General features: G+C 38.1%; 3 protein-coding genes across 3 annotated transcripts; all 3 read right to left on the minus strand.

Annotated features, from left to right (window-relative positions):
* Nucleotides 1–1,758: 1,758 nt before the first annotated feature.
* Nucleotides 1,759–6,332, minus strand: sar1aa (secretion associated, Ras related GTPase 1Aa). The gene is made up of 7 exons (XM_012853913.3): nt 6,245–6,332; nt 5,726–5,792; nt 4,357–4,476; nt 3,790–3,855; nt 2,731–2,834; nt 2,513–2,644; nt 1,759–2,443 (listed from the first exon to the last, which is right to left on the minus strand). The coding sequence occupies exons 2-7, from the start codon at nt 5,781–5,783 to the stop codon at nt 2,327–2,329; spliced, it is 597 nt and encodes a 198-aa protein (XP_012709367.1). The 5' UTR covers nt 5,784–5,792; nt 6,245–6,332; the 3' UTR covers nt 1,759–2,326.
* Nucleotides 6,333–7,965: 1,633 nt separating this feature from the next.
* ppa1a (inorganic pyrophosphatase 1a) lies at nt 7,966–15,568 on the minus strand. The gene is made up of 11 exons (XM_012853903.3): nt 14,987–15,568; nt 14,765–14,829; nt 14,302–14,355; nt 13,259–13,378; nt 13,095–13,181; nt 12,889–13,015; nt 12,676–12,803; nt 10,602–10,687; nt 9,351–9,420; nt 8,869–8,908; nt 7,966–8,763 (listed from the first exon to the last, which is right to left on the minus strand). The coding sequence occupies exons 1-11, from the start codon at nt 15,045–15,047 to the stop codon at nt 8,735–8,737; spliced, it is 867 nt and encodes a 288-aa protein (XP_012709357.2). The 5' UTR covers nt 15,048–15,568; the 3' UTR covers nt 7,966–8,734.
* Nucleotides 15,569–17,449: 1,881 nt separating this feature from the next.
* lrrc20 (leucine rich repeat containing 20) lies at nt 17,450–19,824 on the minus strand. The gene is made up of 5 exons (XM_012853885.3): nt 19,552–19,824; nt 18,703–18,791; nt 18,302–18,451; nt 17,974–18,141; nt 17,450–17,864 (listed from the first exon to the last, which is right to left on the minus strand). The coding sequence occupies exons 2-5, from the start codon at nt 18,770–18,772 to the stop codon at nt 17,731–17,733; spliced, it is 522 nt and encodes a 173-aa protein (XP_012709339.2). The 5' UTR covers nt 18,773–18,791; nt 19,552–19,824; the 3' UTR covers nt 17,450–17,730.
* Between the last annotated feature and the right edge of the window lie 479 nt (nt 19,825–20,303).

Genomic DNA, 20,303 nt, shown 5'->3' on the forward strand with positions numbered 1-20,303 from the left:
CACATATTAAGCATTCGGTAAAAATGCTTCCATGCATCTGTTTTCACTACAGTGCTTTTTCACATTTTAAAATGAAAGTTATCATTACTTTCACCATGACGCAATAAATAAAAGCGGAGTTTTGTCTTCAAATTACAAAATGTACATTGTGAAGTAGAAGTCAGCTAAACGTAAACTTCAATTTAGCTCCACTGAATACAAAAAATGTGTAAATTTAGATTGGAATTTTCTTTCAGTTTAATAACAAAATAAAGAGTTTCATCAAATTGTTGACAGCGATCAACACTGTTAGGCTTCCTTAAATGGTACCTTTTACATATAACATGAATATACAGTAATAGTCAATAAATTAGATTATGCATTATGAACAGGCTCATTTGTCAGTTTAAAACTACCTCTTAAATATAAAAATAAAACCCTTTAAGCAGGTATTAAACATACTTATTAAGCCCACATTTCTGTATTAAAAAGTATATGTTTTAAATTGGTCTGATGTAATGTTCTAACATTAAATGCTATCTTTTTATTAGCTGCAAGGGCAAAATCCTTATAATTAACACTAAATACAGGCTTGAAAACATCTGTCTGTAATTGATCCATATAATGTGTTCCACCTAGTAAACTGAGTTCCTGAAATCAATGAACTTTTTAATTATATTTCAATTTATTCAATATGATTGTAAGATGAATGTAATACTTTAAAAGCTCCACTTTTATCTTCCATTTTTATTAATAACATTAGGAAAACAATATATCTACCATCTAAAGTGCTCCTTTATGCAGATAACTTTATACTTTACTCATTGGGTTTTGGTTTATGGGAGCTTCAAACTGCCTTTCAGTTACAGCATGGACTGTAAGGCTTAAAGTTGGCTCTTAAAGGTGCATGGCGCATGTTTAGAAGTTTCACATTATTTATTTCCTTTCCCATACATGCCCTTACGAATGCCCAATGTGTAAAACGAGTTTTCCTCCATTTACCGCAGTTGCCTCTATAGGCTTTATTAGTCAGTTTATGAGACAGTGATTTGGGCCGAGTCCCCTGGGCGGCGCGTAGGTGTGACGCGCTGCACGCTCTCGTTCTCCTGGCTACTTTGTTGAGTCTCCCCCGTAATCGCTGCATTTGCGAGAGAAAATGGGCTATCTTCAATATTTACAACTTTCTTACCTCGGAAGACATTACGCCTCTAAACAAAAGGCCTGTGCAGTCGCAGCGGCACGGGCTTTTCCTTTTCTCCCATTCACGTGCACAACACTGGTGTCATTTCAACTTGTTGCCAGAGGGGGCACACTTGTGCAAAAACTGTGGAACTTACGATACTCTCCTTTAATGTAAAGTAAACAAAACGTATGTTTCTCAGAAATCATTTCCAAACTTCTGATAACATTTGGACCCTGGGGGGGGACACATTACTGAGAGAGTATTGTACTAATACAGTAGTTGACTGGATGACTGCCTTTCTTTAAAGCTGCATATTTAGTACATAAACTGAGGAGGTTAAACATAGTTTTTTTGGTATCAAATATTTTAGTTATGATTACTTTGCTGTTTAGATTCTGCACACCATTGCAATTTGTTCTTTAAACAGATGCATGATTGTACACATTACAATCTGGTTTCTTAGTCTTCGTCAAATCTAAGGAGGCTTTTCTGGCTAAACTAAGGAATCTCATTAGTGAGATATTTGATTTGAATCAATCAGAAGTGCTGTGTGGTTGCCCTCTTTTTTGATTTGTTAAGGGGATTGTGTGTTTTTCTGGTTTAGTGCTTAGCAAAGAAGATATTTTATTGAACTAAAATCTATCTCCCTGTTAATCCCCAAGAAAATTAGCATACATATTTGGCTTTGTGCTTTAGAGGTAGAGGCTGCGCACCATCAGATTAAATCAGATCAAAATTAATCCTCTCTATTTCTTTATTTGTTCAAGGAACTGTTCTAAAAATCTAATCTAAATCCCAGCTATATCTGTTAGAAATCAGACGGGCGTAAAGCCCATCAGCGCAATCTAAACAACTCCTTACGCATCATCATACTCTTACTAATAAATTTGAAATCAAGCAGCTGGCGTGTTAACCAATAAATAATTCAGGACGGTGGAAAACAAATCTACAGTCCTGCAGATTATCTGGCTGTTCATGTACTGTAATTCGGTGCTCGTCGTGTCGTGCGACTCTCCCGCGTTAATAAACCCGTTCGCTGTTTGCATAGAGAAATTTAAATGGTGAAAGGAAATGTTTTTCATGATTGGATTTGTCGCTGGTTAATGGTGTTCGTCGCGTTTCGGGTTAACACGTCAATTAAATCCCCTCAGATTCTTCTTTGTGTCAGTCGATGTATTGTGATAACCATCTAAAGCCTTCCCCGTAGCCTTGTTTCTTCAGAACGCTGCACATGAATATCTCCAGCGGGCGAACGTTCTGCTCTTTCACGGAGACGTTTCCCTGTTGATAAGAATGGAAGTAGAATAGGTGCTTCTCGGGCTGCGAATGAAGTAGTCGGGATGTGCCTACCTTCCCCGTCACCTGACCATCGAGACAAAAAGCTCCCCTCAGTGCTCCTTCGCTGACGGCCTCTGGACGGTCGATTTTGTTGCCCAACACCAACACCGGTACACTGGCTATGGTTTCATCTGAAAGGAGCGCCTGGAGGATCACAGCGCCAGCACTGCAATTAGTATTTTATTTCAAATTGACAAGACACATCCTGGAGAAGCCATGTTTGAACTTACGTCAAGTTCGGTCTTTGATTCAGCGAGTCTTTCATGATCAGCAGCGTCAACAAGAAACACAACGCCATTCACAGCCGGCAGGTAGTTCTTCCAAACTCTCCGAGCTGCGAAGGAAGAACAAACTCCTTTTCATTTAACTGTCACTGCAGCAATTCAACACGAGAGCGAAATGATCCGTCCGTCACAAACAGGTTTCATCTTTCAACACTTATGAATAACATTCGTCAGTATTTAACGTGGAATTATGATAGAGTTTACTTTAAAGCTGAATAATTGCAGTACCCTACAGAGGTTTTCATCGACACAAGTAATGACTGGGTCACCCTAACCCAGGAATATCCTTTGTTTTAAACCATTGCTTTGTAGCTTTGGCTGCATGTTTAGGGTTGATGTCCTGCTGGAAGATCTTCAGTCTTGTTTTCTGCAGCCTCTAAAATATTTTCATCCAAGATTTCCCTGTATTTTGCTCCGTCCATGTTACCAGGCCACTCTGACCAGCTTTCCAGAAAAGCGGCCCCACAATATAATGCTGGGGCCACCATGTCTCAGTATGGGGATATTGTTCCCAGAGATGCGCAGTATTACCACCACACATAGCATTCTTTGTTATTTCCCTTAACTGCTTACAGTTAACCAGGCTAATTATGCTTAAATTGGTTGAGTTACCTAACTTTGTTTTTCAGCATAGAAAATATACAAAAAAAAATGTCAGTTCAGGCTTATGATGGAGAAGCTAGCAAAAAAAGATATTAGGCCTTACAGAGACATCAAGTGGCAGCAAGAGGAACTGCATAAACGAACTAATCTAATAATGGACCCTTTTAAACACAAATTTTGCATTGGTGTGTGTAGTGAAAACGCTGCCTAAGCAGCTTTCTATACCAGTTAAAGGCCAGAGCTATAGATGATCAGATGACCTGTATCCCTTTAACACTGAAAGTGAACATCTATACATGTCTTTGAGGATTAAATATACAAACAGGGGGATAAATCTATATCGATCCATCATGTACCGACTGCAGAAAAAACATACAATAGAAGAGTTGGCTTAGAGCTCACCTTGTACATGACCTCCCAAATCAAATGTGGTAAATGTCATGCCACCAATTGTCAGCTCCTCTGAGGCTTTGGAGGAAATAAAATAATCAAACAGATAAGTAATTGAACGGAAGACACAAGGGTAAAACACTTGTACGGAGACTATGAGTCAAAAAGTCGTACAGCCACAGTAGATCAACGGGGGGTGGGGTGGGGGGGTTGTGTGGTTATTACAAAATAATGAACTGTGTAGTAAACACTTTATTCTTGTTATTATTTGGCAAAACTAGATAAAATACATTCTCAAGCTTTAAAACAGTAATACAAATGTCAACTTAAGGTTCAAATTACTTCTATTCTGACAAACCGTTCATAGTGATGCTGAAGTATAATTTGATGGTAAAGGGGTCTTTTTTCTTGAGCGTAGCAAAATTATATGCTTTAAAGGGGAGCATTTATGTTTGAGCTTTATAAAACTGTATAAACTTTAACACATTATAGAATCAAAAGGCCAAACTAACAAAAGAGGAAAAACAGACGATTCAGGTCAACTTTAGGTGACATCCTGCCCGCGAACCATGGCCTTACTTGGATGCAGTGTTGGTACGTGCTGACCAAGTCTGTCATCCTTCAACATGTGCAGCAGCGTTGTTTTACCGGCGTTGTCTAGACCCAGGAATACCAGCTTCCCTGTCTTTCTGTACAAACCTATTAAGAAGCCACAGAAGAAAGCTCTATTAACTTCATGCAGCTTTAAAGAAAAAAAAAATACATATATTACTGCAGTCTATGTCATGCTCACAAACTGATGAAGCGTCTTCACTGTAAGGATAAGTTGGCTCAACAAGACTGAATATTACACTTTGTGCAAGAAGCTTTGAATTAATTTATACGCCAGGACCATATGTCATGTTAAGACCAAATACATATTTTATTAGGAGACATAAAAGAAGTGGAAGCAAAATGACAATTTTAATTTTTAAAAACTCATTAAATGGAGTTCATCTGTGTGTGGCTTAATTCTCACGAAAAATTCCATACCATACCATAGTTTCACTTATAAAGCGCTTAAAAACAGCCAACAGCTGAAACAATGTGCTGCACATCGCTACAAACTAAAACGCATCCATTAAAAAAAACAAAATAAATAGATAATGCCTAAAAATACTGAAAATAAACAATAAAACCAATTTAAAATGAAAACTAAGTCTCGCTGGTGGTAAAAGCCAAAGAATAGTAGTAAGTATCAAGGCGAGTTTTAAAGGTAGGCATTGAAGGAGCCTCTACTTATGTGGAAGTCTCTGAAGCAGTTCTCTGAAGGCCTCAGAGGTTTTTTTCAGAGAACATTAAAAACATAGAACAGGTCAGGAATATGCTTGTTCAGGAGTTGGTAAGCAGTGCATTACATTGATGAGCAGCCTAAGATAAGTCTGGAGGAGCTGCAGAGATCTGCAGCATAAAAAGGAGAATATGTATACAGGAAATGTATTAGTTGTATTAGTTACATTCATGCCATAAAATGATACAGCAAAAATCCAGATGTAAATCAAATTCTTAATTTGTAGCAAGACCTGTTAGCAGATGCGATCCACCCAATCTGATAAAAAGCTTTGGCTATTTTACAAAAAAAGAGTTTTGGGAATAGCAGAAACAGCACAAAAGACATGCACAGGTAATTTTTATTTTTATTTTAAAGGCGGTTCTACAAAATATTGACTCAGGGTGACATAATACGTAGGTATAAGCACGTCACTTTAAAAATATATATATGTTTTCAAAGTATTTATCATTTTTTCCTTCCACTTCCCAGTTATGGCTTATTTTGTGCTGGCATATCACATAATATCCCAACAAAACAATTCCAAGAGTTTGTTGTGAAAAAAAAAAAAACCGTGGGAGTGGGAAAAAGTCCAAGGCGTTTGTATTTCACAGTTAAATAAAAAGAAAGGGTACTTACCTAAGAACTGTAAAACACTGCTAACCCCTCTGTAGATCCAGTCAAACAAAAACGACATGGTGTCTGTCTGTAACAAAAACATTCGTATTTGTACCGCGACTAATACGTGTTTGGCTTAAACAATTATGAATTGATGACAGAACATGAGTCGCTGGGGCCTGTAACGACACCTGAGAGCTCTATTTAAGTGATGCATAGAGTAACATAGCATGTGCGTGTTTATCTCCAGCTATATCTGTGGCATAACGCTAAAAGCGGCTAATATCTAACACATTAATATAATTGACGACATTATTGAATTATCCTTGGCATATTCCGTGTGTGTTTCCAACTACTTAAAGCGCCGTATTAACGGGAGTTTACGCAGGTTTAGCGAACGTGTTAGCCCGCAGAGGCAATTGACTTTTAGGTACGTGACGACACACTGGCAAACAAACAACAGTTAGGGAGGTCTTTGTTAAGAAATGTCACCAGCAGCACAATTCATCAGGCTAAACTGTAGAAATATAATCAATGTACCTTCCCAGAGCACCGAGCCTTATCCCAGTTCTTCTAGGTAGTGTCAGCGGTCTCCTTGGAAACAGTCAATCAGAAAGCCTCCATTTCTTTTTCGTGCTATTAAGGACGGCAACCGGTGTGTCACAGCGCCCCCTGTTGTTCACCAGAAAATAACACCAACTCCGGGAACTGTAATCATTTTTATCGCAGATGACGAGTAGATAGATAGATAGATAGATAGATAGATAGATAGATAGATAGATAGATAGATAGATAGATAGATAGATAGATAGATAGATAGATAGATAGATAGATAGATAGATAGATAGATAGATAGATAGATAGATAGATAGATAATCTCAAAGTCATGGTACCAATTAAAGGACAAGTATTACAACTACAAGTAAAACTGAAAGTGACAGATGATATATGTGCCTTATTGTTTAAGTTAATGATAAGCACGCACTCATCTTGCACATATCATCATTCTATTTTTTTTTTTAAATATCCCTGTTATTACCAGTGGTATTTATCTTTTCAGTTAAGTATTCAGACCACACTAACTACAGTGCCTTTCTAAATTATTCACACTCTATTCCATTATTTGTTATTGTGACAATGACGTTTATGTGATAGTAAAGTTTATTGGTATTTCATTTGAACAAACAGAGAGAGATATACAAAAGAACAACAAAACCAAGCAAAAAAGTGTCTCAGGTACAAACAATGCCTTGATAACATCACTGAAAGATAAGAGTATCATTTAATATTAGACGTATATGGTCAGAGCCGCAGCTAATAATAGGGTTTATCTGTATAGAAGTGAATTTGTAAGTGCCTGGATCCAAGCACCTGTAGGTGTTTGCAAAATGTCATCTGTGCGTGTAAGGTTGTATCTGTAAGGTTTATCCATAAGAAAAATGCTCAGCAGTGGGTGTGAGCAGCCAAAGACTGACCCCCCCCCCCCAACAATGTCCCTAATGTTTAACCACAACTTTCTTCCTGACCTGTCTGCTGTGTTTCTTGGTATTCATTAACCTTTTTTACCCTAACTTTCTTTAACAAATCCCTGAGGCCTTTCCAGAACAGCTGTGTTTATACCAAGAAAGGTGGACAACCATCTATTTTTAAGACTAGGCTTAAAACTTTAATTTTTTGACAAAGCTTATAGTTAGAGTGACTTAGGTTATCTTTTTTTTTCTCTTCGCAGTAGGTACACCTGGTCTTGCATTCCATTAGTGGTGACACCATCCGGGGGGATCAGATCTTTTGCCATTACTCTATAATATAGAAAGCATTCCTGGATCAGTGTGTGCTTCTGTGCTTTCTTGTGTCTCTGCTCTGTCTTCTCTAATCCCTAGTCGGTCATGGCAGATGACCGTTCACACAGAGCCTGGTTCTGCTGGAGGTTTTTTCTTCCTGTTAAAGGGGAGTTTTCCTCTCCACTGTCCTCTCATGCATGCTCAGTATGAGGGATTGCTACAAAGCCATCAATAATGCTGACGAATGTCCACTGTGGTTCTACGCTCTTTCAAGAGGAGTTGAATGCTGCTTGTCAAGACTTAATGCAATCTGCTGGGTTTCCTTAGATAGGAAACTTTTTGAGCAATCTGTCTGGAGGATTTGACTGAATTTGACTTTGGAAAGTGCTTTGAGATGACATGTGTTGTGAATTGGCGCTGTATAAATAAAATGGAATTTAAAATTTGATTTGAATTGACTCTGCACACTAATTAGACGACTTTGTACAGTGGTGACATTGGATTTTATTCAAGGGTATCTGAGCAAAGCATTCTGAATACATAATCACAACAAACTTGTCAGACATGAGTCATCCATTATAGTCCCAGTCCTGTAAGTTTCTATCTTGTTGCAGAGCACCTTTTAGTTTTTCTTACTATAACTTGAGACTACATCAGAATTTAACCTTTATGACAAGCCGAATCCTGCAAGAACATTTTAGGGGGGTTTTCTCTTTCACAGCCATACCCTTTCACCTTCAGAACAACACTGTTCAAAAGAATTATTGGAATGGCAAAGTTCAAATTTCTGATGTTGCTAAATGGATTTTGCACAAAACCTTTTCGGGAATGAATGAGCTCTTTTCCAGTATTACATAATAGACTGCATTACAAAATGATACCTTTAGATCCACGTTCAGTGCATCAGGACATGTCAAAGCTGTATAATAATGTTTTATAAAATAAGAAGAAAAAAAATCAATACACTATATTGTGCAAGCAGATAATGATAGATAGATTTATTGGTGAACTTGTTTGTTACAAGAAAACGTGTTTGTTACATGTTTGTTACAAGGACTCTTGTTCCCAAATGGACCAAAGAGGCATGAGAGTGTTTTACATGATCAGAATGGTATTTTGTTGAGAATAACACCCACAGATCATGAGGGAACAAAGAAATCTACAACTGGCTCAGATTGAATCTTCAAACTTGGTGATGGATTTGTAGGAAGAATGATTCTTTTCAAGTTCCATGTGTAGCTTCCTGCTCTTACGTTTCATAGTAGAACCATTTATCAACTGAAAAGGCAAAACATGACCGCATTAGTACAGCCTATGAGATTCTTTGTAGAGGATCAACACGTTTTATTGCAAAAAAAAAAAGAAAAAAAGGCGAACATCCACCTGAGGTTGGAATGGGTTCTCCTGGTCCAAAAGCACAGGCCTGTGAAAGTCAATTAAAACAAAATTAAAGTTGCAATTTTCACATAACATTTAGAAGTTTTAGTTTACAGTGTCTAACAAAATTATACTTGCTTGGAACAAACATGAACTCTCCCATATTTATGCCCAATTACTTACAATTTGAACATGTTTTTTACTATGTAAAAAACACGTTTTTTATAAATAAAAATAAAACATCTAATGTTCCTGGCCTTGTATGCAAGTTGTGCAATGATAACTGCTTCTTAAAAAACACTCTTCTGCTCCCAACAGAGGGAAAGAAAAGAAGCCTCTTCAGCTATATTTATTTTCCGTTGGCTACTTACAAATAAGCTTCTAATTTTTGCACTTGGACCGATGCGCTGCTTAGCTGTCATCTCAGCTTAAGGAGGGAATGAAACTAAATCTCTGGGCTGGGACATTTGAAAGTTAGATGAACTTACAGAATTAACCACAGCTGCAGCATCTGCAGCAGAGCAGCAGGAAGGGCTGTCAGCGATGCTGGTGTTCATGCTGCGTAAACACAGGGGAGAGAGTCGTTCACATATTTGATTTATTAATACAACATTTTACACAGACAGTACTCTGTCTCAGTATTAATAGTGTACTGTAAAAGTTGACCTGTTTGATTTAGTTATTTATCTCAGACAGAAATGAATAACAGCAGCGATCAATATAAATGTATCAATACAAAACAATAGTGTTTACAGCATCTGAAAATCTAGGATAAATATATATATATATAACATGCATACCTTCCAAAAAGGCTTACACTGAGCTTATAGATGCTCGCTCTCCAACAAGTCATCTTCTATACATCTACAGTGGTCAATGAGCAAGAGGTAGGGTACACCCTTTACAGGTCGCCAGTCCATCACAGGACTGAACCTATATTAAAAACATTTTACTATTGCAACCTTTACATAGGCTTACTACTCTGAGAGAGTATTCCTTAACAAGCCCTTATAACCTTTTTTTTTACTTAACTTTTCCCCTGAGTTCATAAATTGTCAGTGTTGTACTTAATTTATTATCTGAATTTTTACATGTAATGAATTATGTTTCAATTTACACGTAATTTGAAAAGTTTAAAAACTGATCAAGTCCTGAAACTTTACTTGGGCAACATTGAAATTTGCTGCCGTTCTTTTGGTTAGCTTCACTGTGGACCCTTATGACTAATTTTTGAAGAATTAAGACTTAGTTGGTACTGGTTTTATGTTTCTCCACAAATTTCCTTGCTGTAAATGATATATGGAAGTAACAAAAACAAAAACATGTAGAATGTACATTACAACAGAGTTATCACAATTTTCCAATTATAGATTAATCTGATTGAACTTTTAAATGGACAAAATGTACATGATTTCTAGACTATTTTGGTATCCGTAATTACTGCATGGGATTTGACTTTCTATATTAACATCTTTATCAAATGTTTTTCAGTTACTTGAAAGATTACTGCAAGTTATGCAATTTGATCTGTTAACGTTTAAGTCAATATACTAATATCAAACCAGCCTTTGAGCTCTTCTCAGTCTTTCTGCAACTATTGAATCCTTTTCATGCACAACAAAACAGGTTTGTGTCATCTTCAACCACTAGAATCTGCAGCAGTTATGAGGCAAATGCCATTACATCATTTACTCTTTCCACCGAGGAACATTATTGAAATGAGAATATAAGACACGTACCAATTTAACTCTCCAGCGTTGCTCTTCTTGGATATCAGTGCTTTCCAAAACTCATGTGTACTCTTCACTGTTTGTATGGCAAAGTCCTGAAAAACAATATTTTACAGACATGTAATCTCTAGATGAAGGTAAATTCTGGCTATTTGTAAAACAGTGATTTATGTATATATAAAGCTTTCAGCTGATCCAAAAACACTGCAGCAAGAGTTCTGATGGAAATTAAAAAGAGGGGTCATATTCCTCCTATTTTGGCTTCCCTTCATTGGCTTCCTATTAAATCCAAAAATTCTCCTTCTCACATATAAAGCCCTTAATAATGAAAGTCCATCATAAACATCAGAGATATGATCGCTCTCAGACTGCAGGTCTACTCATGGGTTATCTTTAAACGTAGAATGGGAGACAGATCCTTTAGCTATCAGGCTCCTCTCCTGTGGAACCAACTCCCAATTTTGGTCTGTGAGGCAGACACCCCGTCTACTTTTAAGATTAGGCTCAAATCATTCCTTTTTGTCAAAGCTCATACTTAGAGCAGCTTCGGTTATACTGAGCTATCTCTGCAGTTATGTTGCTATAGGGGTAGGCTGCTAGAGGACATCAAGATCTATTTCTGTCAAGATTTAGGTTTTTGTTTGTTTATATTGGACTTTAACACTTGAATCAGCCCCCATCCTATCAGCCTGTCACCTCTCAGACACCAGACGCTATCCAATCAGCTCAGCCACCTGTAAATTAGCCTAGATCAACTCCGCCTGCTGCCAGTAATTACTGTCAACTATGGTCACCTGTTCCCCTGCTTACAGATACCTGCCTCAGTCATCCACTCACTGCCAGAACGGCTGATCTCATCTTGTTTCGTCTACTGTGATGTGTCCTGCCTCTACCAGTTCCTATGTGCTCCACCAGCTGGACTCTTCTGATAAAGGTTGCCTGTTTCAGCCATTTGCTCTGCCAATTTTAGTGGTTCCCCGGTCCACATTGCCTGTTCTGTTCTGTCACTATCTGCATCTTGTGGTGTCCTGCTCATGACCTGCCTGTCTGCACCTTCAGCCATTATTCATCTGTCAAGTCTGGTTCTGCTTGCCTGCCTCACCTACCACAACTCATCCCTTTCAATAAACCTATTAAATCGTAACTCCGTGTTTGGTTAAATATCGGGTTCACCAGCATAATCCATTAAAATTTCTCTCACTCTGCTGGGTTCTCCTACTGTTCTCCAATTTAGCTTTTTTTGGTCGTCATTTCAACTTTTATTTTCTTGTTCTTTTTTTTCTCATTCAGATCTTCTGCCATTACCCTCTAACATAGAAAATATGCCTGGATCAATGTGTGCTTCTGTGCTTTTCTGTATGAGGGATTGCTGCAAAGCCATGGACACTGCAGATGACTGTCCACTGTGGCTCTACGCTATTTCATGAGGAGTGAATGCTGATTGGAGAGACTCGCTGTAATCTCCTGCATTTCCTTAGTTAACTTCTTGACCTATCTGTCTGTATGATTGAATTTGATTTTGTAAAGTGCCTTGAGATGACGTGTTGTGAACTGGCGCTATGTAAATAGAATTTAATTGAATTTAAATATACACCACCAGTTACAAGAGAAGGTGTGTCCACCAGTTTTATACACACCTTCTCTTTCAGTCGTGTGTCTTTATTTTTTTATTAGAGTACTACCTCTGGGAGCTCCTTCAAGACGGTTGGAGAATTATTTCAGGTGGCTGCCTTATTGAGCTTATTGTGAGAATGCCAAAAGTCTGCAAACCAATAACCGAAACAAAGCGGGGCAATTTTGAAGGATTTGCTACGTTATTTTGTAAACATTTACTTCATAGTGTTGCTTGTCCTTCCATTGACAATGTCAAAAATAAGTAAAATCCTTTGAATGACAAAGGTGTGCCCAAACATTTGACTGGTAATGTATATATGCAAAATAGATTTCCAGAAATATGTTTCTTAATTATAAGAATGCAAAAAAACAACAACAGGAAAACCCAAAAGTGACAAAAAATAACAAAGTTCAATGTTACACGTCTGATATTTTCAACAGAGTGAGAAAAAAGTGTTTAACTGCATACCCTGTCTTTGAAGTCGCCGTTGAAAGCAAACTGGTTTTCAGGTTTTCCATCGGGGACTTTGTATCGTCTAAACCAATCAACGGTCGCCTCAAGATATCCTGGTTTAAGCCGCTTCACGTCATCAATATCTGCAACCCATCAACAAAAACAAAAAAGCATAAATGTGCTGCATATAGTACGTTACAGACAACATCTATGGCTGCTTCCTCCTACTGTTAAAGTCGCCTGCTTCTGGGTCCTCAGTATTGATCACAATGACCTTCCAGTCGGTTTCACCCTCATCGATCAGAGCCAGGGTTCCCAATACCTTCACTTTGATTATTTCTCCCCGAGAGCACACCTGAAAGTACCAGTCACATTTCTATGAGGGGCTGCTAAGTGCTGGATCTATAGGGGCTTCCTCCAGCAGCTTTCAGTACCTTGCTTCCAATGTCACAGATATCAATCGGATCGTTGTCCCCGCAGCATCCAGTGTCGCTGTCTTTGTGGTTGGGATCCTCCCATGTCTGATAAAAAGGGGATCAAAGGTTAATTTGAATAGACTTTCTGCTGTTTCAATGTCTGTAGAGAGAGATATACTTGCTTGTGGAATAGCCCCATAGTTCCAGATATAACCTTTGTGGGGAAAGACATTGGCTACATAACGAAGGTTCCCCTTTTTTACATCTTGCTTCAGTGGATTAAGAGGATCTGTTGTTGCTATCTGAAACATATAAGCGAAAGCAGAACAAAACAGAGTAAATTCCTATCAATTAAAAAAAGGAAATTATTGAACATAAACACTGAGTTTTTCTTTCTTCTTTTTACATATATAAAATATGCTGGTGTTTGCCTGTGTCTCTTACTTGCACTAAGTCATGAATTGAGTTTATACTGTATTCAATTTGTGTACTTACTGGGGTTTTTTTTCTCCGTTATAAATTGCCCCTGTTTCAATGGTCCTGAATTTAGCTGTGTCTCTTTCCTGAATGAAATTATATACAGAGCTATTACTGCCATTACTTCTGCAAAATAATAGTTTTTCTCTCCCATAGAAAGTACTCCTTGCCCAGTGATTTCTTGTGTAGCTGTGTCTCTTAGTCTTTGCTGTTTGTAGCAAATAACTTGAGGGATTTTATCGTTTCTCTTACTGATAGAAGGCCCCCTAGTCTAGACCGTCATTGTTTAACTTTGTCTCTTTCCTGGATGAAGCCATTAACTTTGCAAACATTTTTTATTGCTTTTTGTCATAGAAAATGTGACTAGCTTGGTGCTTCTGTGATGATCAATGCTTGTTTCCTGGAGACCACAGCAACAACAAATGTTGCTGCCATGAGCTCTCAACCACCAGCCAGAGGGATCCGAGGGCCCCTGAGCCTCGGTCTGCAGGAGATTTATTTTATATTGACAGTGAATGGTCCCTCTGTTGCCACATGCTCAGTCAGGAAGGGGGATTCCCAAAAAAGTGTTGATCTCTCTGGGATTCATTTTATCATTGGCAAGCTCAACTGAATTTGACTGTGTTATATTGTAATATGGATCAAATTAAACTATGCATAATTGGATCTGAATTTGACGCCATGGTTAGATGCTAACAGGATAAACTAGTTTCATTTGAATTGAATTCAAAAAATAATAACAACATGCCTCCATCTTCGCGTTTGTCCATCTCGGAACTTCCACAACGGCATGAAAAATGTTCTGCAAAGACGTGTGAGAACAGCTTCGTTAAACAGATGAATATTTCTAAACTCTCTCACTTTAATTGGAAACATTATTGTATTAAATCTGTATAACCGCTAATATGGTATATCTAGGACATCTGAATAGCTGCAGGATTTAACCTGAGACAAAGTATCACTTGAAAAGAGAGATAAACTACACGTGAGAACCACCTAATGGAAGAAAGTGGGTTTTTGGGTTTGAAGAAATATTTCACATGTAATCGTGTGTTAAGGTTTTAGTTGATCTAACAGTGACAATGATTAATATTAATATAAAGCAGCAAACCAACATAAAAGATCAAAAATACTCAAACAGTTTTTAAAATATAGTTTAGCAAAGTCTTTGGCATCGATGGTCCATGGTTTTAATACCGCACAATACTCACCTCTGCTTCGTTTGCATAGATGGGCACGTCATGAAACGGCGAGACGTATTTTCCATCTGAGTTTTCTATAAAAGGAGCAATAAAAATCTGTAAGGAACAAAAGACTATGGGACCTGTCCACAATGCTTCGTATTTTACCTAAAGATGCAGCTAAAGATCAAAACAAAGATAAGATGGAACTACAATGGGCTGAAGCAGATTTAGTGAAATAGCTGGGCTTACTGAAAAAGACTCTGTAGTCCTGGGTGTTCGGCCTGCCCCTCTCTTCGATCGTAAAGCTCATGTTGATTTGAATCTCTACGTCTGTGCTCTGTCCGCTTGTTCGGCGAGATTAAGCAGCTTCAGCCTCACCAAGGGAGAGTGGACATGCGCGTTGATCAGTAATACTGACAGCTACCTGCAAGCGGCCTCCTGTGCACAGGGTCCAAAAGCCAAATATCAGAGCTACAGTAAATTCAGCTTTTTCCCCTATAAGTGTTCCAGTTTTTAAACCTCTCATTATGCAGCTCCCGTCTCGCTGTGGGAGTCAGAGTTGTGAATTATAATCAGGAGCTAATCCCCCTCTAAGGCTGACACGTGCATTCTTGCAACATTAATGCGAGGATTCTACCTTCACTGGCAGAAATCTGTTCGTCATGCATTTCCTTCTTTCAAGCTGTGACACTTAACAACTATTTACAGAGAGACACAGATGGAGCCGACTGGCGTAAGCTGTAAACCGATTAACAAGACAGGAATAGGTGCTGTTACCACGGTGACTTCTTACCTTTTCAGTTTTAGGGAAACATCTTCATGGAAAACAAAACAAATTCTCCTTGAATTAGGCTCTGTACGTGTGTGCATACATGTACACACACTATATATATATATATATATATATATATATATATATATATATATATATATATATATATATATATATATATGTTTGTGTGTGTGTGTGTGTGTGCCTATTTAATTACGTATGGATTCCAGTCTACTTGTATCTATATGAACACGTTGCAATTTATCTTATGTTGCTACTTTAGTCCTTGGTATTATTTTCACAACAAAGTTTATGAAATTGTTCCTGTCAGTTTTTCATGATGGAACATTCCATTATAAATTGCAATACACCTTTTTAATGCATTAAATGCTCAATAATAAATATACATATTGAACAACAATGAGGTGCAATCAGGCGTGGCACCTTTTACACTTTCGTTGTCTTGCATTAATTAATAGTAAGACATCTAGCCTGGATCTAGCTTGTTACATCGGCGTATTATTTTGCTACATGAATATTTAATGGATTTTTGCTTATTGGTGAACTAGATTAGGGATTAAAGAAAATTATCAACTGAACAACCCCTGTTTAGTAAAAAGAAAAATCACCCCTCAAAGTTATTGCCTGCGCTGGTAAAACATGAGTCAGGATCCCTTATAGAAATACAATTTTAATTTTTGTGGTATCATCTTAAACGACAACATCTTTGGACAGTGGCAAAACCTTCGCCAACCCTAGAAACATTTTAATATTTAGTCACTCTTACAGCAAGTAAGAGTGACAGACCCACACATAGTAGCACACAACTTTGAAATGGAAAGGAAAGGATACATGGTTTGAAAATGAAAATCTGAAAAGTGTGTCCTCCCTGAGTTGGTCATTTGTAGAACCACTTTTTGCTACAATTACAGCTCGAAGTCGTTTGGGATCTTTATAACACACCAAATATGTTTGGATCTCAAACTATGCTATTCCAGCTGTAGATCCTTTTCCTGATGGAAAAATAAACCTCCACCCCCGTCTCAAGTCTTTTGCCACATTGAACAGGCGTTCTCCTAGGTTTGTCATGTATTTAGATCTGTCTGTCATCTTCCCATTAACTCTGACCAGCTCCCCTGTTCCAGATGAAGAAAAGCATCCCACACGGCAGGATACAGGCAGCTTTGGCCTCATCTGACCACAGCACCTCTTTCAACATATCTGCTGGGTTCCCAACAATGACTTTGCTCTCGCAGGGTCAGATCTATGGAGTGTGAAACGAATAATTGTCATGTCAGAAAATTCTCCCAGCAGAGCTGTGAACCTCTGCAGCTCCTCCAGAGACGGACATCTTGGCTGCTTCTCTGACTGATGCTCTCCTTGCCCTGCTTGTGTTTAGGTGGACAGTCATGTCTTGCCAGGTTTGCGGTTGTTCCAAACTTTTTTCATTTTCAAATGATGGGTTGAACAGTGCGCTATCAGATGTTTAAAACTTGCGGTATTATTTTAGACAACCCAATGCAATGGATTTTCCTTTGGAGTATCAGAGTAAAGTGAACTGAATAAAAATGCTTGCCCAACTCTTCTGATTTTTATAAGTGAAAGAAAAACAAAGGAAACCATATTCTTTTTCCTTCCACTTCCTAGTTACAAACTACTACTACTTGTGATTGTAACGTGATAAAATATGGAACAGCTAAGAGAGTTTAAAAACGTCTGCGAGCCACTTTACATACATTCCGTTTCCACAATCATTTACTGCCAGGATTTCAAAACTGCACCAAGCAAAGACCTCAGATTTTAATAATCACTTCTGAGGGAGCATGAGGCAGTGGCACAAAGCATGGTTGCAGCTCTAAACAGTCTTTTTTTCCTGAAAAGGTTTGACAGAAATACAGATTTCTCAATTCAGACTTTCCCAAATATAAGCAAAACATTGATCACTGTCAGAAGAGTGTGGTTTATTTTTATACTATTAAAGAAAAAAGAAGATTTTTACACATCCAAGAGTCCAACTGCATATCAAGGATGACAGATTGCGCTCCAAAAGTAGAGGCTGCAGGGCTGAACACTCATCTTTATACATGTGCCTCTTCTTCTTGTGAAACATAATGATATCTTCAAGCATTTTTATACCATTTTGAGGTCCTCAAACACATTCCAGTTATGTAGTTAAAGGCACACAGCATCCAGTCTGTAATATTATTTGTCACATATTTCATCACTCTGTTTCTAATAAAACGTCAAACTTGTATGGCGACTGGAGAGCACACTGAGTGGTGGAGCTCAAAGGGTTGGACTTCACGTTGAGCCACTTGAGAGCTGGCATGGCAGAGAGTTTCTCTAAAGGTAATTCTGTAGGGAAAATTTCAGAAGACAAAGGATGGGTTTAAATTAAATAATTCCGCAAGAGGAACAATTCATTTTCTTTTTCTTCATGCAGCACGCTTAAACGTGTTTTTACCAGTGATGCTGTTTCCCTCAAGGTCAATCCTCTCCAGCGTGGCTATTTCAGTGAGCTTCTCAGGGAAGACGGCGAAGCTATTATTAGCCAGATTGATGCTGGTCATATGCTCCATATCCGCCACCTCCTCTGGCAGTTTGGTGAGAATGTTGCCCTGCAGGTCAAGTTCTGCAAGGAGTTTCAAAATACGAATAAGTGGAGTGATCGTCGCCATTCATTAAGAGCTTCAGTGGAAATTTGCGACGCGAACAGCATGTGAAAACAACAGCATCGTTTCTGATACTGAAATCATGATATAAAAAGCAGAGTGCCGTTTGTTGGTTTTTACCTCTGAGCTGTGTAAAAGTTGAAAAGAATTTGCTCGAAATGGCCTTAATCTTATTTTCAGCCAACGTGATGATGCGGATGTTTTCTGAGACGGTCCTCAGGACCTTGAACACGCCGTCCGGGAAGGATATGAGCTGGCAGTTTGACAGGTCTGCGGCGAAGGGAAACACGATCATAAGATTATCAAGGATTAACATGTCAAAGAAAACACTGCATGCCTGAAAGCAAAACAACATTAAGAGGCTCGATGGATACTTGGGGACTTAATTCAGGCCTCTGCCTCCATCTACTGGTACAATTTCAAATAGCTTTGAGAATAAATCAGTATTATTCATTGACATGTTTGCAGGTAGGAAAGACAAGAAGAACAAAGAAAAGACAGAATTCATACGGACGCCTTACCCAGGCAGTCTTTGCCTTCCTCTACTGTCGCATTAATCCTACGGGCTACGTTTGCGACTGCCTCGGCCATTTTTTTGCTGTAACTATTCCTGCAAGAGACAAATGTCAACATGATATTATTATTATTTGATCAGGCATAAAGAGATATTGTGGGTTATTTTTAAAGAGTTCTCCACAACACATTTGGGGATTTCTGAAGCTTGGTGTTGAAGCTAAACAGGCTTGAGGGAAAATATATGAAAACACCATTTTGGCAGAGTTCGAGCAGTGCAAATATCACTATCAAAGATACTGAATGCTACAAATGAAAGAAATGACAATACTATGGTAAAGTCCCCAGAAAAGCTTTATTATCAAAGATTTCAAGTGTGATCACAAACATTAACCCCAGTCACCCCATATACAGCAGAGGATAAACATATAACCAGTATTTCTAGTTTATTTTCGAGTCATTCTAATATAATTTCGGCGTTATTTTGTTGTTGCTGTTTAATTTATTTATTTCTTTTCTTCCCCATTGTCATTTAATTTCAGCTTTGCTATTTAATGATTCTGCACTGCTGTTCTTTTCAAATAAACTACACAGCCAGCAAACACCATTAGGTCACCTGAGTTGTCATAGTGTTACGTTTGCGCTTCTGCTCATACAATCTCAACCAGTGACTGTATAATAACGCAAACTACATTAACCACACTTCAATGAAAGTTCTCTTCCTCGTTTTAAAATCCACCAAACTACCTTATGTCAACAACAAAACTCCTCTTTCAAACACCCAGTCTACTGAAAGACGTTCGTACGAATTTTAATGAAAGCTAAAAAAAATAAAATAAATGTTGCTAGCTACTTACCCAAACAAGCAGCCAGTATGTGTAACAGAAACTGGCAGCTGTCACTGGTGGCTAACATTAGCTCAGATCGGGCTGCCAGGTGTATTTTTAGCTCAATGAAGGATGAAGCTGGCTCACCCGAATTATGCACTATTCATTATAAAACAACCATTATTACGGAGATCTTATAGTGTTAGTAGGAGTGTCAGTGGCGACGAAGCCGCTAAACGGAAGCGGCTAAGTTGTGAGCTAAAGCTAGCAGCTAACGGCTAATTAGCAAGGATGAGGATCTTCACGAGCGTCAGTGCTGCGCTATATGTATACAAATATAGCGCAATGTCAAGACAGTGAAGCAGTAATATTTTTTTAAACATAATTTTACTATTATATTGGCTATAATTAACATTTCCCACTGGATTTGAGTTTCCCGTGTGAACTACATTTGTTTTAGGTTAACATAGTCGCATTAGTATCTTTTGATTCCTGCGTCCCACAGCCTTAAGGCAATATTTTTATTACAGCCTTTTGTCCTGATTCTGATAATGACTCCAAATATAATTTTTCAAGTTCAATAACTGTTGTTAATATATCAAAGGCACTATTCATTGGGTCTGAATTATGGTCTATAATTATATACTTTTGCACATTTTTCCACATTTTTGTCTGAGATAAAAAAGACTTACCTCTGTCTCCCGGCCAACTGCTGTCAGTTTGACGCCTACCGTGATCACTATGTGTTGTTGTTTTTTTCAAAGGATTTGAATACAATGAGT

The sequence above is a fragment of the Fundulus heteroclitus genome, chromosome 10 (genome assembly GCF_011125445.2).
Source record: "Fundulus heteroclitus isolate FHET01 chromosome 10, MU-UCD_Fhet_4.1, whole genome shotgun sequence".
Classification (NCBI taxonomy): domain Eukaryota; kingdom Metazoa; phylum Chordata; class Actinopteri; order Cyprinodontiformes; family Fundulidae; genus Fundulus; species Fundulus heteroclitus.

Bases quoted from the DNA above. Each gene is read 5' to 3' on its own strand.
- lrrc20 (XM_012853885.3), bottom strand. From the start codon at position 18,772: ATGGCCGAGGCAGTCGCAAACGTAGCCCGTAGGATTAATGCGACAGTA. The intron at 18,142-18,301 runs GTAAAAACCAAC...AACTCCTTGCAG, and splicing joins AACTTTTACACAGCTCAGAG to AACTTGACCTGCAGGGCAAC. The intron at 17,865-17,973 runs GTAAAAACACGT...TTTTCCCTACAG, and splicing joins TGAGGGAAACAGCATCACTG to AATTACCTTTAGAGAAACTC.
- ppa1a (XM_012853903.3), bottom strand. From the start codon at position 15,047: ATGAGCTTTACGATCGAAGAGAGGGGCAGGCCGAACACCCAGGACTAC. The intron at 9,421-10,601 runs GTACGTGTCTTA...GTGTTTACGCAG, and splicing joins AACGCTGGAGAGTTAAATTG to CATGAACACCAGCATCGCTG. The intron at 8,909-9,350 runs GTAAGTTCATCT...TGACTTTCACAG, and splicing joins CTGCAGCTGTGGTTAATTCT to GCCTGTGCTTTTGGACCAGG.
- sar1aa (XM_012853913.3), bottom strand. From the start codon at position 5,783: ATGTCGTTTTTGTTTGACTGGATCTACAGAGGGGTTAGCAGTGTTTTA. The intron at 2,645-2,730 runs GTAAGTTCAAAC...GTGATCCTCCAG, and splicing joins AATCAAAGACCGAACTTGAC to GCGCTCCTTTCAGATGAAAC. The intron at 2,444-2,512 runs GTAGGCACATCC...TCTTATCAACAG, and splicing joins ATGGTCAGGTGACGGGGAAG to GGAAACGTCTCCGTGAAAGA.